The sequence below is a fragment of the Toxorhynchites rutilus genome, chromosome 2 (assembly GCF_029784135.1).
Source record: "Toxorhynchites rutilus septentrionalis strain SRP chromosome 2, ASM2978413v1, whole genome shotgun sequence".
In the NCBI taxonomy this organism is placed as follows: Eukaryota; Metazoa; Arthropoda; class Insecta; order Diptera; family Culicidae; genus Toxorhynchites; species Toxorhynchites rutilus.
Window position 1 is genome coordinate 342,874,652 of NC_073745.1, and position 18,056 is coordinate 342,892,707.

At 43.1% G+C, this 18,056-nt stretch overlaps 3 protein-coding genes across 3 annotated transcripts in view; 1 reads left to right on the top strand and 2 right to left on the bottom strand.

The window, feature by feature from the left end:
• Positions 1-1,134: 1,134 nt before the first annotated feature.
• LOC129767161 (uncharacterized) lies at positions 1,135-3,222 on the bottom strand. The gene has a single exon (XM_055767783.1). The coding sequence runs from the start codon at positions 3,220-3,222 to the stop codon at positions 1,135-1,137; it is 2,088 nt and encodes a 695-aa protein (XP_055623758.1).
• A 90-nt stretch (positions 3,223-3,312) lies between these two features.
• Positions 3,313-8,666, top strand: LOC129767162 (uncharacterized). Its single transcript, XM_055767784.1, has 4 exons — positions 3,313-4,322; positions 4,603-4,987; positions 5,067-5,582; positions 6,045-8,666. The coding sequence occupies exons 1-4, from the start codon at positions 3,313-3,315 to the stop codon at positions 8,664-8,666; spliced, it is 4,533 nt and encodes a 1,510-aa protein (XP_055623759.1).
• Positions 8,667-11,120: 2,454 nt separating this feature from the next.
• LOC129771274 (cell division cycle protein 27 homolog) overlaps positions 11,121-18,056 on the bottom strand; it is a 32,403-nt gene continuing 25,467 nt past the window's right edge. The window contains exon 6 of the mRNA XM_055774762.1: positions 11,121-12,712. Coding sequence (XP_055630737.1) covers positions 11,894-12,712 — 819 coding nt within the window. The 3' untranslated portion in view covers positions 11,121-11,893. The remainder of the gene's footprint in view (positions 12,713-18,056) is intronic.

Below are 18,056 nucleotides of genomic sequence, written 5' to 3' on the forward strand. Positions count from 1 at the left end.
ACACACAGGTTCACGCAATTGGCCAAACAATGAATTGAAAGCAACGAAAAAACTTTTTTCTCAACATACCCTCACTATAAAATTGTATTTTACTTATTCCATGAATCGCCCCAGCTTCCCCCAGATTTTTTTCTGATAAATAGAAAGTATATGATATGTATATGAAGTTTTGCTTTTAAAACTACGAGAATCTAATTTAATTTTTAACCCAAAATTGAGAATACATTAACAAAATAAACCCTGGGTTACACGCATTTTGCTCATAAATGACAAATCGTTTTATTTTCCTTACAAGCGTTCTCGTTATATTTATCCATTCCGCCCAGCGCAAATCAGTTCAGCTGCACTCGTTCGTTCGCAAACAATTTGTCCGCAAACACTTCGTTCTCAAACAGTTCGTTCCCAAACAGTTCACTCTCAATCAGTTCTTTCCCATACAGTTCACTCGCAAACAGTTCGTTCACAAACAGTTCACTCTCCAGCAGTTCACTCCCAAACAGTTCACTCGCAAACCGTTCTTACGGAATCAGTTCGTTCACAAACCGTTCGCTCGCAATCAGTTCGTGGGGGAGAACTATCGTTCTTTGAAAAAGAACGACCGCTCGTTCACTCTTTTCGGCGAACTAGTTCTTTCGTACCGTTCGTGAACGGTTTGCCCATCTCTAACTCTGACTGTTCCGGATAAAGAATCGGAAGTGAAGAAGTGGTTTCGAATTCCGAAATAGTCGGAAATTTGTTAAGAAAAAATAAATGCGGTAATGGTGTGTGCATTCATAGCCGCCATTGAAGTTAAGAAAAGCGACGTAGCCATTTTTCTGTGAAGTTGAAATTATGGTGTGCGGTCGCCATTTTGTGAAGTGAATCATAAATTGAAGAAAATTGACTATTCGAGCAATTAAGTGCTCAACGAAGTGAAGTTGGTTTAAGACCCTCTATTAAATGAAGTTGATCATCACAAAGCTGGTGTTCCGGTTATTCCGCTGTGTACGTTAGTAGAATCGTTGCGTGAGCATAGACTTGGCTGTGTTCCCAACGGATGTCAGGCATAAGGCTTGGTTTTAAGTGGTTTCACAGTGGAATTTAGGAAAAACGCTGAGTGAAGTACGTTGTTGAGAAGCCAGTGTTTCGGTTTGGTTACCTGTGTTGCTTGGTCGCATTCAAGAAATAGCATCGAGGAATCCTTATGGTACTAATGCTGAGGAACATTCCAGTCCACTTGATCCATCGTTCAAATATGTCTTCTGGCACCTTTTCGTCCCATTTCAATCCAGCATGCCACGTATCCTGCAGTAATATCTTCCCTTGTACGAGGAATACGCTAAGGAGTCCCAAGGGGTCAAATATTCCCAATAAACATTTTAGCATTTGCCGCTTGGTTGGTCTATTACCGCTATCAATTATCTGCTGTATCTCATCCTTCATATTAATCGCAAATTTAAGTTTATCTTCAGTCGTCAGCCACAACATTCCCAACACTCGTTCACTACTGACCGTTGGATTCGAGCAGAGGTTCTTGCTATCCAAAGTTTCCTTCTCCTGTAATTCGCTGAGCAACGAAGTGCTGTTTGAAAGCCAATTTCTGAGATGAAATCCACCCTGTTGATGTATTAACCTCACTTCCTTAGATACCAGCTCTGCTTCCTCTTCGCTCTCAAAACTATCGAGATAGTCATCCACGTAGTGGTTTTTCAATATTCCTTCAACCGCTCGTGGGAAGCGATCAGCGAATTCTGCTGCATTGACGTTCTTTACATATTGTGCAGATGCTGGTGAGCATGTGGCTCCGAAGGTTGCTACGTCCATCATAAATATTTCTAATTGTTCTGACGGATCGTTACGGAATAAAAATCGTTGAGCATGGCGATCTACTTCTCGAATCTTCATTTGGTGAAACATCTCTCTGATGTCGGCAGAAACTCCCACCCAAAACTGTCGAAAACGAAATAGCACATCTGGAAGCGACGTTAGTTGATCTGGGCCTTTCAGTAGCATGGAATTCAAGGATATTCCATCCACTGTGGCTGCCGCATCCCACACTAGACGTACTTTACCGGGTTTCCGTGGATTTGTCACTACTCCCAGTGGTAAATACCACACTCGTTTTGGATTGGCTCGATCTAGTTCTTCTTGAGTTGCGCGATGTGCGTAGCCTTTCAATACATACTCAGTGATCTGCTTTTTGAGATTGGACGCGAGTTCTGGATCTCTAATCATCTTGCGTTCCAGGCATTCGAAACGCTTGACCGCCATCTTGTGACTATCTGGGAGCTCTACGTCATCATATCTCCACAATAGACCTGTTTCGAACCTTTCACCAACTCGTATGGTCGTTTGCTCCATGATTTTCTTAGCGCGTTTTTCTTCTTCAGACTCTGGTACGGGTGCTGGTTTCACACCTGCATCTTCCATAGTGAAATAATCTCTCACTGCGTTGTAGAGCTTCTGATCACTTGCGCATTCACATGTATGAAAATTTAGCGTATGCGTTGACTCTTTACTGCTACCACCAAAAATGCTCCATCCTAACCTCGTTTTTACAGCGATGGGCTCGCCTTTTTGGCCTTCTTTCACTTGCAGAGGTATCGTAAGGTTCACATTGTTAACTCCAATTAACAGACGAGGTACAGCCTTCTCGTAGCTTACAACTGGCAGACCCAGGAGATAACAATAGCGTTGCGCCAAATCTTCATAACTGAGGCTCTGTTCCGGCAAAGTGAGCTCTTTCACGGTGCGAAGATCGTTGAGGTAGAACTGTTTTTGCCTATTAACTCCTCTAATCGAAACTTGAACTTGTTTTGAATCCGGCTCGAGTCTGGTGACGTTCCCTGTCCATTTTAAACACAATGGTTTCGTCCATCCATCGATACCCAACTGTTCCACCAGGTCACTCTCGATCAGCGACAAATCTGACCCATCGTCCAAGAAGGCAAACGTTTCGATGGATCCACGTGGTCCTGAGATAATGACCGGAACAATTCGGAATAGAAGAGTTTGTTTGTAGCGTTGATGAACGTGATTCTGCACCGTTGATAAACTTTGAACAGGCTGACCGTTGGAATGGTTTGAATGTAATAGCGGATGATGACGGTACTGACATCCTTCTATCACGCATTGTTTCGCATTTTTGCAGCTCCTCCTACCGTGTGCGTTTAGACAACACCGGCATAAACCGTTAGTTTGTGCAAACTTCCATCTATCATTCACGGAATACGCTTTGAACATCATACACTCAGCTATTCGATGATCTGAAGTGTACAGTTGCGTGAGCATATACTTGGCTGTGCTCCCAGCCACCACAGAGCATAGTGTAGCATGTCGGAAAATAGTGTTTCGAAGCAGCAGCAAATCGGAAAATCTGTAACTAGTTCTGCACTTGGGCAGTCTAATCAGAGTTCCTCTACTCCCTTAAGCAAGAAGGAAAAGAAGAAACTTAAGTTAACGGAAAAGTTGACCTCAATGGAGAACATACAAAGAGTTGTTCGCCGTCGTGGCACAGCTAAAGGTAAGGTGACTCGTATTTTAAATATAATTCGCCCAAATGAAGAGGAAGTAGTCCAGCTGACGGAAGCTGAGATTAAGGTATACCTGAAGAAATTGGAGGCAGCGCATAAAGATTTTAACGATGCCCACGACGAAATTATGAATGTGGTTTCGGTTGATGACTACGAACAACACGAACAGCAATACGAGGATCAGCTCACCAGGAACAATGCAGCTGTAGCGGCAGCCGCTGCGGCCATGAACGCGAGAAATGATCATCAAACCCAGCAGGCGCCGGTTGTAATCAATCAACCGCTTCGCATACCAATTCCCACATTCGACGGCCGTTATGAGAGCTGGCCAAAGTTCAAGGCCATGTTCAAGGATCTTGTGGATAAGGGTCCAGATCCGCCAGCAGTTAAGTTATACCATTTGGACAAGTCTCTGGTAGGTAATGCAGCGGGTCTAATCGATGCCAAGACAATCAACGAAGGCAATTATGCCCACGCGTGGAAGGTCTTGGAAGAGAGGTTTGAGAATAAGCGTCACGCTATCGATTCTCACATTCACGGTCTGCTGAATCTTAAGCGCATGACAAAGAAGAGCCATGTAGAGCTGCGGAGTCTGGTTGATGAAGGCAGTAAGCATGTGGAAGGTCTTAAGTTCCTGGAGCGAGACTTTAATGGAGTAGGAGAGGATTTCGTGATACATCTACTGGCAGCTGCGTTACACAACGATGTGCGTCACACGTGGGAGACCACAATTAAGCACGGTGAACTACCTGACTACAACGAGATGCTTAAGTTCCTGAAGGAGCAAGTTTTCATCCTGGATCAAGGCTAGTAACCAAAGGTCCTCGAAGTCCGTGTCTGCAGTCAACAAGCCTGTAGTGCAGAAAGCCCATACTGCCGTCTCATTAAGCGAATCGGAAATTAGTTGCGATTTTTGTGGAAAGGTTCATGCTAATTACCAGTGTTCAGAATTTAAGGCTCTTTCTGTGTCTCAGAGATTGGTTAAAGTAAGAGAGAGAAATGTTTGCTTTAATTGTCTCAGGAGGGGTCATCATAGTATCAACTGTTCGTCAGAGAAATCTTGTCAAAAATGTAAACGTCGCCACCATAGTCTTCTTCATGCCGAGGAGAAACCTAATCAAGTCCAGAATCCACCAATTAAGTCACCCCCGAAGCCAGTAGCGGAAAGGGAAGATTCATCCACATCGACTCTGGCGACTGCCACATGTTCAAGCCTGGCTAGCCGCATGCAGCAAGTGCTGTTGCTTACAGCGGTGGTCGATGTATTGGATAAAAACTACCAGCCGCATTCGTGTAGATTATTGTTAGACAGTGGTTCTCAAGTGAATTTAATTACACGTTCTCTAGCGAATAAGTTGGGCTTGAAGCTGGATTCATCGAACTTCACAGTAATCGGGGTGAACAGTATGAAGACTCAATCATCCAATTGTGGGGTTGTACATCTTTCATCGAGGTACAAGGATTTTCAAGCGAAGGTAAAATGTCTTGTAACTGCCAAGGTGACATCAGATCTCCCATCATCGATCATCAACATCAGTGCATTGGAAATTTCAGCTAACAGATCCGAACTTTTTCCATCCAAGTAAAGTGGATATGCTCCTGGGTAACGAATGGTTTCTTAAGTTGTTACTACCCGGAGAGTTTTCGTTGGCTCATAATCTTCCCATACTTCGTGAGACGCAATTTGGCTGGGTTGTCAGTGGAGTGTATGATGAAGGTTTGGCATTTGATGGAATAGTCTACTCGCACACCGTCACGATGGATGAATTAAGTCATACCATACAACGATTCTGGGAAATAGAGGATGTCGTTGGAACTGATGAAGGTGGTAGCGAAGAAGAGGAATGTGAAGAGCACTTCAAGGCAACCTATCGTAGAGACGCTTCCGGACGATACATCGTCCAACTGCCTTTAAAAGAGTCCGTAAGCGAGTTGGGAGATTCCAGACCACTTGCATTAAGAAGATTCTATGCGCTAGAACCAAAACTTTCGCAGCATCCAGATGTATGGAAGCAATACCAAGACTTTATGGATGAGTACGAGAGTCTTGGCCACTGCAAAGAAGTGGATGTAAGTAAGGATCCTACAGATATCATAAAATGGTATTTGCCTCATCATGCGGTTCTGCGACCTTCGAATACAACTACTAAGTGCCGCGTTGTGTTCGATGCGTCTGCAAAGGTATCTGGTCGGTCGCTAAACGATGTTATGAAGATTGGTGCTAACAAAGTGATATGCAGTCTATATGTCTTCGGTTTCGTTTTCCACTAAATGTTTTAGCTACCGACGTGGCAAAGATGTACAGACAAATCCTCGTCGATCAACGACATACGCCGCTATCTCGAGTATTCTGGAGGAAGAGTCCTTCCGATCCGCTGCAAGTCCTAGAACTTACGACAGTAACCTATGGCACAGCTTCCGCCCCGTTTTTGGCAACGCGAGCACTTTTGCAACTGGCTATCGACGAAGGCTCTAAGTATCCTGTGGCTACAAACATGTTTCTTTGTTTTTAAGAGGCTTTAAACTTTGCAGTTCATTCGCCTCCAAGCTACAAACATCGTTAAGAACAATTTCTACGTGGACAATGCTTTGTTCGGGTTTGACGACTTAAATGAAGCAAGTGAAGCTCAAGTGCAGTTAATAGATTTACTTAAGGCAGGTGGATTTCATCTGCATAAATGGGCTTCTAATCATCCTGAGTTGCTGAAACGGATTCCGGAAGGCGATCAGGATGAACTTGTCAGCATTGACGAAAATGGTTCAAATGAGGTGATTAAAACGTTGGGATTAATGTGGAACCCCGCTCTGGATGTTATGCAGTTCGTTTCCGTCTCAACCGTGTGTAAAGACAGTGTAACTAAGCGACAAGTGCTGTCGCTCGTGTCGAGAATGTTCGACCCGTTGGGTCTTGTGACGCCGGTGATTCTTATCGGCAAACTTCTGATGAAAGCCATATGGAAGGAAGAATTGGGATGGGACGATGAGCTCACGGGTGATTTGAAGGGAAAGTGTAATAAATTATTAAGTGCTTTAAGTGGAGTTAGCAATCTCCAAATTCCTCGTCGTGTTGTGGTCAATGGAGCCGTTGCATTTGAGCTGCATGGATTTGCTGATGCAACTTTGGAGGCCTACGGTGCCTGTATATACGTCAGGTCAATTGTACCTGATGAAGCAGCAGTGGTGAAGTTATTGTGTGCCAAATCGAAAATCGTTCCTAAAACAGTGTTGACCATTCCAAGAAAGGAGCTTTTAGCAGCGCTTTTGTTACACAGATTGGTGAAGAAAATGTTAGCTGTATTAACGCTGCCCTTTCGAGACATTTGTTTGTGGTCGGACAATCAAGTGGTGTTAGCTTGGCTGAAGAAAAACCCGGAACGTTTAGAAGTGTTTGTACGAAATCGGGTTAGTGAGATAAACTCTACCGGTTCACAATTTAAGTGGAAGAATGTGGATACGCTGGAAAATCCAGACGATGTAGTGTCGCGTGGCCAATCTGCTGACGTTCTTAAGAGTAACGATCTTTGGTGGAGTGGCCCATTGTTCCTGCGCAGCGAGGAATATCAGATGGTGGTTCCAGAGCTTCTACCTGATGAAGATGTTCCTGAGATGCGGCGAGCCACTGTAGCTTCAACGATTGTGTCATTGGAGTATTTGCCGGTGTTCCATAAGTTCGAGTCTTTTCGAAAGCTGCAACGAGTTCTGGCATACGTCTTGCGTTTCTGCCGGAATGCAATGGAGAAGGTGGTCAAGAGGAGAATCACTGGTCGATTTCCCAGTGTGTTTGAAATGCGAGAGTCTTTAAAAGTCATAATCAAGGTAATTCAGCTGCCGCACTTTGGTAAAGAGATAGCCATGATGATGTTCGGTGAATACAGTGAAGGGTTTTCTAAATTGAATCCTTTTTTGGACGTTGGTATGATTCGCGTCGGCGGACAACTGCGACATTCAAGTCTTCCTTATGGAGTTAAGCATCCGTGGATCTTACCAAATAAGGATGAAATCGTTCAACGCTTCATTGAGACAGCACATCGTGAGAACCTTCACATTGGCCCATCTGCTTTGCTGGCCCAGATTCGTCGTCAACTCTGGATTTTAGGAACCCGTTCAGCTGTTCGCAAGGTAACAAAGAATTGCGTGCAGTGTTTTAGACTCAACCCTCCTTGTGCTGGTCAGTTCATGGGAGATCTTCCCATGGCAAGGTGCGATAAGGCTCCGGCTTTCATAAGAGTTGGCGTGGATTTCGCGGGTCCTATACTAATCAAGCAGACTGGAAGAAGGCTAGCACCTGTCAAGGGATACGTGTGCGTCTTCGTTTGCATGGTCACTAAAGGCATTCATTTGGAGGTAATAGAAGATCTGTCAGCCGATGCGTTTATAGCTGCCCTACATCGATTTGTTTCTCGTCGTGGTGTCCCCGAGCAGATATATTCGGATAATGGGACAAATTTCGTAGGTGCGCGGAATGAACTAAACGAACTGTATCGTCTTTTCAAGCAGCAAGATACCGACTTCAAGATATTCGAGTTCTGTCAACCCTGGCAGATTGAATGGAAAATGATTCCCCCAAATGCACCGCACATGGACGGGATCTGGGAGGCAGGCGTGAAGAGCTTCAAGACCATTTTTAAGAAGAAGTGCCAATCAAGCCTCCTGACGATGTCCGAGTTTTCGACCTTGCTCTGTCAAATCGAAGCTCAACTCAATTCTCGGCCTTTATACGGTCCTTCTGATGATCCGTCGGAATTCGAGCCGTTAACCCCAGGCCATTTTATGATCGATCGTCCTCTGACTGCCATTCCGGAGCCTAGTTATGATGGAATCCCGGTGAATAGACTTTCCAGATGGCAGTATGTCCAGCATCTGCGTCGAGAATTCTGGAAGCGCTGGTCTGAAGAATACCTCTTGGAGTTACAGGTCCGACAAAGGTGGAATAAAAGGAAGGAAAACATTCTACCTGGAACAGTGGTGATTATCAAGGATGATAACTTACCTCCTCAGAAATGGAGGTTGGGGAAGGTCGAATCAACCTGTGTAGGAGCAGATGGATTGATCCGTGTGGTGGATGTTCGAAATAAGGCGGGTTTGCTGAGACGGCCAATTCATAAACTGGCGCCTTTACCTATCCTGAACAACCTTGAGATCAGAAAGGTCTAAATTCCCTCGGGGGAGGATGTTCGAGCCGTTCGCCGCGAATAATTTATCTCAGTGCATCTGCAAATGCACCCCGCTGAATTTATCAACACATCGCTGCACGCAGTACCATCATGACAGCGAGAAACTGCAGCCGCACGAGGCGAAGAAGAAAAGTGGCCATATTTCGAATTCTTCACTGTGCTTCCGATGCGTATAGACGTGAATTTTAAGCAATCAAATAATCAAATGTAGTATTACTAAATATAGTTAGAAACCAGAAAAGAAAGTGTTTTTGGTTATGATGTGCGATTCCGTGATTCCGTGTTAATTAAGGAAAAATTACAGTCCACTCGTTAATTAAGCAACATTGGTAGTAGTGTTGTAATCGAAGGCGACGAGCTCGTGGTGGTAGAGGAATTTGTCTACCTTAGCTTGTTGATAACAACTGACAGCAACAACAGCCGTGAAATTCGAAGACGCATAGTCAATGGAATCATGCCTACTATGGGCTCCGCAAATCCTTGAGGTCCAACAAACTCCGACCCCGTACGGAGTGTACCATGTACAAATCCCTAATAAGACCGATTGTTCTCTATGGGCACGAAGCATGGACGATGCTTGAAGAGGACTCACAAGCGCTTGGTATTTTCGAACGCCGAGTGCTCAGAACAATATACGGTGGTGTACAGGAAAACGGAGTATGGAGAGGAAGAATGAACCACGAACTAGCGCAACTCTATGGCGAACCCAGCATCCAGAAAGTCACCAAGGCTGGACGAGTGCCATGGACAGGGCATGTTGCAAGATTGCCGGACAGCAGCCCTGCAAAGATGGTGTTCGCACCGAATCCGGTAGGAACAAGAAGGAGAGGAGCCCAGCGAGCGAGGTGGTTGGACCAGATGGAGCAGGACTTGCCAAGAATATGTGCAGCCGTGAGTTGGAGAACTGCAGCCATGGATCGTGTTTATTGGCGAAAAGTTATGAATCAGATCTAATCTCTCAATGGGACGTTGAATCATTGTACAAATAAAATAAAAATACAGAAGATGGACAGATATTTTTTCAACAAAAGCCATTATGTTGGTTTTTTTTTATTTTTTTAACAAAAGCCAATGGTGTAATTTTGATTATCCCAATCTTCAAGAATGATTTTTTTCCGTTTTGCGGCCAACACCTACATTTCTTTCCTGTAGGAGGTTAAATCCAATATTTTTTCCTACATCACAATGTGTGATTTTCTATCAATGTAATACTGTAGAAAAGTTTACATTTTTTTTATACTTTTATAATGTTTTGTTTTCGGTTAGGTTATGTGTAAATAAAGATAATCTTATCGAGTCGAGTTCTTGCTCGAACTTCGTGTGCGAAAAATGGCATATATTTAAGAGTTTCTGAAACATTCCCCAAAGGAAAATACCGGGGACACAAACTAAAACAAAATAATTTGCTGAAGATATGCGACAAGCGAACCAAACAACTCGAAAAATTCTGACACTTGTATCGATAGCTTTTACTCCGTCGATGCTATCGACATTGCTCGGTATCTATAATAGTAAAATAGAGCTAACGAATAAAATTCTGATGGACTGATCGAGTAAGGGGCTCTTTTTTATCCCATTTGTTTATTTTAGGCTCATTAGCATTCAGCTGTAACAGAGCCGAATTTTAATCGTGTACATGTCACATGTTTATCTTATCTATAAATAGAACATTACACAGTTGTATTTTTTTTTTCGGCGTAGGAGTATTTCTTCTGTTCTTCCATTGTTCAGTTAGACCACCGGACAGCGGAGACAGTTGATATGATTCATTATTGTGTTATTAATAGAACAGAAGCCCGATGTTTTTTGCGAAGCAGAGCAGTTGTTTGGATGAATCGATCTTATTTCGACCGTGGATCGATCTCCATCGCCGTTGATTGTTGCGTGGACGTAGTTATTCTGTAACAACACAAAGGTGGTCACAATGAGGGCCCTGAGTTTTGAACTCACGATCGATCGCTTACTAAGCGATCTAAGCTTACTAAGATGGTCACAATGAGGGCCCTGAGTTTTGAACTCACGATCGATCGCTTACTAAGCGAACGCGCAACCAATGTGGCTACGAAGACCCTCTTATGGACCCTTGTCGAGGATTAGTTTAGAGAGTTAAGTTCTATCGCTGATCTATTTTTCGATCGATTTAAGAAATGTTACTTAAAAAGCTAAAGCTTCCTAAATATATCCAAACTTATTCGCTTTTTTGGCATATGCTACCAAAATTAGCTCCAAACTCAAACGGTTAAGACATCCTAGCCTCACTCTACCGACACCCTTGTGGTTTCTTACTAATGAGAATTCTTCATCGTTCCTATATCGATGATTATTTCCAACACGACGATAAAATTTACTTTCACTGAAAAATATGGAGCATAATTTCGAAGATAACAATACTGTCATGCAATTGATGAGGTCGCCAAAATAAACAATCCAACAATTCTTGTTTAAATAATTCATACAAACGACCTATTTATGGTTTATTTTCACATCTCTTCTTTTTTTTCGTTTTTTTTTCTTTGCGAATCACGATTATTTATTACATTTGTTATACTTCATATATCATTACTATTTCAACTACACCAGTCAATGCCTTTTATTCATATTTATAAACTTTGTATTGGATTTCAGGCGTACATTTCCATAGAGCAAGTCCCTCTCTCGGTAAGAATTTCTATTCATTCAGAGCATTAGAGGCTTGTTGAGAAAGTACAACTTGTGATACATTTTGAATGCACGTGTAAATTTACTTGGCAGCAAAATGTTCCAACATTAACCCAAATCCAGTATTGTGTTGTCAGTCCATACTACGCGCGATGATACCTCACTATAATGAATGAATTATGATTTTGATAACTGCCCGGCCGGTTATATCCTAAATGTACTCATGATGAATGTTTTGAATCTTCCTCAAGTTGGTGGGCACCATTTTTGCTGGTTTGTTAGAATTTTTCCTACACAGTCAACATTTGGAAAGTCTGAGGAGCAACTCACTACCGTTCTACTTGGATCAACACAAGATGACAGAATGCAAGCTATTACATAGAAAAAAAACTAGTACCGAAACGAACACAGCTAGAGGGAAACCAAAAAAAATCATTATTTAAGAACGAATCGAGGGCTCTACACAAAGCTATTTTTAGATTTTATGGTATATAAGGCTGGAAAACGAAAAACTTGCTAATGAACACCCCTGTAAGGGTTTAATTTGCTCTAGTAACTATCACTATCGTACAGATTACCGCCAAGAACATCGATTGACTCATTTCGTACATTGACGGTCGAATCGTCGCTAGAGACCTGCTCTCCGCCGACTGAATAATCTGGATCAGCACTACTGCTGCCAATATCCGCCTCGTTAATTCCACTAACCCCACCTCCATCAGTCCCATCAATATTAGTTTCAGTTCCAGATGCTGGTCCACTCGAATCTCCACCCGCGCCTCCAGCGGAACCATCCTGTGTCCGCATAATAGAATCGAAATTATCCTTAATCTGGTTGTTCGCTCCCTTCGAACCCAGATCCGTCGCCCAGCTGAGATGCATTAAAGCCAAGTCTACATTGCCAAGCTTCTTGTAGATCTTACCCATAACATAATATACAACTGCTTCTTTTGGCACAATCTGCTTCAGCTCCTCCAACTCCTTCAGCGCTTCCTGATACCGACCCATCGTGAAATACATCGATCCTCGGTGGAACTTGCACAGGGGGTTCTTCGGATCCAACGCGATGGCAGCGTTGAGCGTTCGCAACGCCTGATCGGTCTTTCGCAGAAAGAACTGCATCGCTCCAATGTGCACCATGATAACCGAATTCTTCGGATTTATCGCTAGCGCTTTCCGGTAGTGCAGCTCGGCCAGTTCGTACCGTTCCTGCTTGCTGAAGATGGTACCGATCCCGAACCAGGCATTGTAGTGACGTGAATCTCTCAGAATTGCATATCGATACATCGACAGGGCCTTCTCCAGCTCCTCGGTCATGACGAGCTCGTGTCCAAGCAGCGTGTAGCTGTACGGGAAGTCCTCATCCACCTGGAAAATTTTAATAAAAAGTGTTCAATTCCAAATTTTAAACTGTTAGGCAAGGCGCAAATTGAGAAGCGTATAGCGCTCGTAAACGAACACGAGACCACCAACACGACTCATACGTGCCACAAACGTAGCGTGGTGGAGCGCATATTCAGTCGCAGTTTGGTGTAAATAACGTGCCACTCGCATACAATGTCTGATTCACACAGTTTTGCGCGATATATTTATTTACTAACACAATCACCCGACCGGTACGACCAGCACGAGAAACTGTGGTTCAGCCACAGCGTCACGCGAGTCGTGTCTCACGAGCGCTCCACAATCTCGCGTCATCTGGCCAATTTGCGCCGTTCTATCTGTTTTCATTAGCCACAAAAACAGGCGCTATATCGCGGCAAGTTACTCGCGCTATACGCGTCTCAACTTGCGCCTGGCCTTAACTGAGCAATTCCAAATGAAATCGACAAATGACAAAACATGAGTATTTTCGATTCAAAAGCTTGGATACCATTTGGATTGGAGGAAATATGAGTTTTCCACAGCATTTGGGAATTTTTTGGCGTATCGATTTTGGTAAGGGAAATTTTCGATAATTTATATCTCAAAAACTATGAGTCGTACCGAAATAGTGTCTTAAAAAGAGTTAAGTGCGATTCACATACAACATCCACGTCATGTTCACGTTCCGTCACGTCACGTTGCGTCAATTATTCTTCCATGGAATTCCTATTGAAGCATTGAAGTATGTGAATGTTTGCATGAGATATTCTTGGAATTTAATTGAATTTAATTGAATAATTGACGCAACGTGACGGGACGGAACGTGAACGTGACTGAGATGTTGTATGTGAATCGCACTTTATAGACTATTGATGTTTGAACACGAAGAAAATATACACTGAGAAAAAAAATAGTAATAGTTTATTTACAAAAAAAACATTACCTTAAAATGTTTTTTTTTTTTTTTTTTTTTTTTCTGTATTATAGTGACTTTCAACTCATTTTGGCTGGTTCGTCACTTCTACTTCCATTTTTGGAAGAATGTCGGGAGTGAGAATTGAACTCGTGACCTTTAGCGTGAGAGGCATGGATGTTACCACTACGCCAGATCGCCTCCACTGCCTTAAAATGTGTATTTTTTATCTTTTTTAATTTTTTCTTATAATTCATTTAACATATAGAAATAAACGGCATGGTCCGCGAATTTTTAAAGGTGTATCCAGGGTTGCCAATTATAATTTTTAAAAATCAGGAAGAATTAAAATAAAAATCAAGATAAATCAGGATAGCTCATAATGGGTTGTCCGAAAAGTTTATTTAATTTTATATCCATAGTTCTGTTTCACAATCTTTCGCCATCTTTCACGCAGCTTAAATATTCTATCCTTCCAGAACATATTTGCTTCCTCGTCAAAAACTGATGCGAGCTATACATGTAAGAAACAGGATGCTTGATACTAGCTCATAATACAGAATCCATTCCAAATCCCAGAGTATATCTTTCTTCGGGCGAAGACCGGATATGTAAAAAAATTAATAAGCATGGTATGAATCCTCGCATAAGCGGAAATGCTAGTGTTTCGCCTAACCTTTTGATCGTTTATATATTTTTCCGAAAAAAAACTACAGGATCACTACAGTCAATTGCAAAGAAATCAATAATCAAATTTTCACTGAATTCATAATCCATACTTTGGAATGAATCTTTACTCGACAAATGAGGAAAGCATATCAACAGCAGAATACTTGTTGAATTTTTCCTGATTTTTCTGATATTTAGTACGGTTATAAATATATTTACCATAGTCCCGTCATTAAAGATGATTCTACTTTGAATCAGACGAACAAATTAAATATAAAATCTTTTTATACTGACTGTGGATTCAAACATTTTCTCTCGAGTAATTTTTTCACTCTGGGGATACATCTACATACACATTATCCTCAATAAAGTAATGTTGTTCCTCAAACTTCTTCTTTCTTCTTCAATGGCACTAACGTTCCTAGAGGAACTTCGCCGTCTCAACGTAGTATTACTTGCGTCATTTTTATTAGTACTTAGTTGAGATTTCTATGCCAAATAACACGCCTTGAATGCATTCTGAGTGGCAAGCTCTAGAATACGCGTGATCACAGTGCAAGTCGGAGGAAATTTCTTTGACGAAAAATTCCCCCGACCAGAACGGGAATCGAACCCGAACACCCGGCATGTTAGTTATGACGCTAACCACTCGGCCACGGGAGCACAAACTTAATCTCGTTGTAATTTCATAAATTCGTCGAACAATCTGGTTTCATGAAATTTCAAGCACTGTTTTGAAAAGCCACGAAACAATTGAGGGTAGAGATAAGAAAAAGTGAAGTACAACTTTGCGTCTAGAGAATTTATCTTAATGGAAGATATATACAAGTGCGAACCGGAGAACGATCATGACAGAAAATTTTGGCATGGAAACCAGAATAATTGTTACGAATAATGTAAAGAGTACAAAAATCACGAAAAATGAGGATCATTTCAAAAAAATCGGGATAAATCGAGCGTTCGTCAGGATATCAGGCAATGCGCTAAAAAGGCTGGGAAATCCTGAAAAATCAGGAAAGTTGGCATGTTTGGGTATATCTAAAAGAATATTGCATCCCATCCAACTTTTCGCATTTTCTTTTTATTCATACTTCGAGCCCAAGCCCGAATGCTCGCACCTTCCTCTTTACCCCGTCCATAAGGTTCTGTACAATGTCAGGTTGTAGTTTTTTTTTTGAACAGAAATCCATTTTCTCTTGAAGTCCGCCTCCGATTTGACAACTTTTGGGTTCTTCCGGAGGGCCTGCTTCACAATCGCCCAATATTTCTCTATTGGGCGAAGCTCCGGCGCGTTGGGCGGGTTCATTTCCTTTGGCACGAAGGTGACCCCGTTGGCTTCGTACCACTCCAACACGTCCTTTGAATAATGGCACGAAGCGAGATCCGGCCAGAAGATGGTCGGGCCCTCGTGCTACTTCAATAGTGGTAGTAAGCGCTTCTGTAGGCACTCCTTAAGGTAAACCTGCCCGTTTACCGTGCCGGTCATCACGAAGGGGGCGCTCCGCTTTCCGCAAGAGCAGATCGCTTGCCACACCATGTACTTTTTGGCAATCTTGGATAGTTTCTGCTTGCGAATCTCCTCCGGAACGCTGAATTTGTCCTCTGCGGAGAAGAACAACAGGCCCGGCAGCTGACGAAAGTCCGCTTTGACGTAGGTTTCGTCGTCCATTACCAGGCAATGCAGCTTCGTCAGCATTTCGGTGTACAGCTTCCGGGCTCGCGTCTTCTCTACCATGTTTTGCCTTTCGTCGCGGTTAGGAGCCTTCTGAACCTTGTATGTACGCAGGCCCTCCCGCTGCTTGGTCTGCTGGACGAATGAACTTGACAAATTCAGCTTTTTGGCGACATCCCGGACCGAACTTCTCGGATCACGTCTAAACTGCTTAACTACGCGCTTGTGATCTTTTTCACTGACGGAGCATCCATTTTTGCCGTTCTTCACCTTCCGGTCGATGGTTAGGTTCTCAAAGTATCGTTTTAGTACTCTGCTGACCGTGGATTGGACGATTCCCAGCATCTTACCGATGTATCGATGTGACAATTCCGGATTCTCGAAATGAGTGCGCAGGATTAATTCACGACGCTCTTATTCGTTCGACGACATTTTTCCAAATTTACGAAAAATTGACAGTGAAGCATGGCCAACGTGATCTATACACTCTTATCTGATTATAAACGAAAGCTGAAGATATAATTCCTAAAAATTAAATTTCTACAGCGTTTTTTCCGTGATGCAATTTGATGTGACACACCCTTTACCCCTGTTATAGAAGCTCGCTTCCTTATTGGCAAAAAACTCGGATAGCCAATTTTCACAGGCCTCTTTTGTGGCTAACTTCTGACTACCTAGCTCGTTCGCCATGGACAAAAACAGGTAGTAGTCACTTGGTGCAAGGTTCGGACTATACGGCGGATGCAAAAGAACCTCCCATCCGAGCTCCCGGAGCTTCTGGCGCGTCACCAAAGAAGTGTGTGGCCTGGCGTTGTCCTGATGGAAGACAATGCGGCCTCTGTTTATTAAAGATGGCCTCTTCTTCATGAGTGCTACCTTCAAGTGGTCCAGTTGTTGGCAGTACAGGTCCGAATTGAGCGTTTGGCCATAGGGAAGCAGCTCATAATAGATTATTCCTTGACAATCCCACCAAACACACAACAGAACCTTCCTGGCCGTTAATGAGGGCTTGGCCACCGTCTGAGCCGCTTCAGCGGGCTTCGACCACGACCGTTTGCGCTTCACGTTGTCGTAAGTGACCCACTTTTCATCGCCAGTCACCATCCACTTCAGAAACGGGTCGATTTTGTTGCAATTCAGCAGCGATTCACATGCGTCGATACGGTCAAAGATATTTTTTTGCGTCAACGTGTGTGGCACCCATACATCGAGCTTCTTTGTGAATCCAAGCTTCTTCAAATGGTTAATAACGGTTTGATGACTTCTCTCCAGCTCTTGGCCGATGCTACGGCTGCTACTATGCCGGTCTTTCTCGGCTAATTCAGCTATTTTGTCGCAATTTTCGACGACAGGCCTTCCGGAGCGTGGCGCATCTTCGACGACCTCTACACCAGAACGAAAACGTTGAAACCATCGTTGTGCGGTGGAAATGGAAACTGTATCGGGTCCATAAACTGCACAAATTTGATTGGCAGCTTGAGATGCATTTTTGCCTTTGTCATAGTAGTACTGTAAAATATGTCGGATTTTCTCTTTATTTTGCTCCATATTTGCGACACTATAACTCACGTACGACTTAACCAAACAAAACACTGTCAAGGAATATAGTATAGCGCGAATAATACCTTTCCAACAAGCTATAGTATGACTCGATACAATGAATACAACTAGAACTACGCGCTTACAACGACACCTCGCGGAAATACCGCAGGACTTTTTTGACAGCCTAATATATACCCTGCATCGAACTCTCGAACCGTTCAATACATAAATTTTCTGCCAGTAAACGACGTGGCCGACGAGTTTGGACTGGTCACATCAGACGATCCGCGTATCGGTGTTCATTCCAGAAGGTTGCAAGGTAACCTTGGAAGTGTATATCGACATTTTGAGTAAGTATGGACCATTTTTTTTTATTCGTCCTTTAATCCAAGTCCAAGTCATGGAAAGTTCCACCTGCGGAGTTTGACTGGGGCGATACATCTCCAAAACAATCCAAAACAACGGAGATGTCCAAAGGTCAGCTCAGTGTTGACAGAAACCACACGCTGAGCATAAGCTGCATAAGCATAAGCTGACTTGATCTCGACGGT

Excerpts from the sequence above, each read along its gene's own strand:
- LOC129767162 (XM_055767784.1), top strand. The coding sequence starts at position 3,313 with ATGTCGGAAAATAGTGTTTCGAAGCAGCAGCAAATCGGAAAATCTGTA. Across the intron at positions 4,988-5,066 it reads ACAAGGATTTTCAAGCGAAG|CTAACAGATCCGAACTTTTT; the intron begins GTAAAATGTCTT and ends TGGAAATTTCAG. Across the intron at positions 5,583-6,044 it reads GCCACTGCAAAGAAGTGGAT|TTCATTCGCCTCCAAGCTAC; the intron begins GTAAGTAAGGAT and ends TAAACTTTGCAG.
- LOC129767161 (XM_055767783.1), bottom strand. The coding sequence starts at position 3,222 with ATGTTCAAAGCGTATTCCGTGAATGATAGATGGAAGTTTGCACAAACT.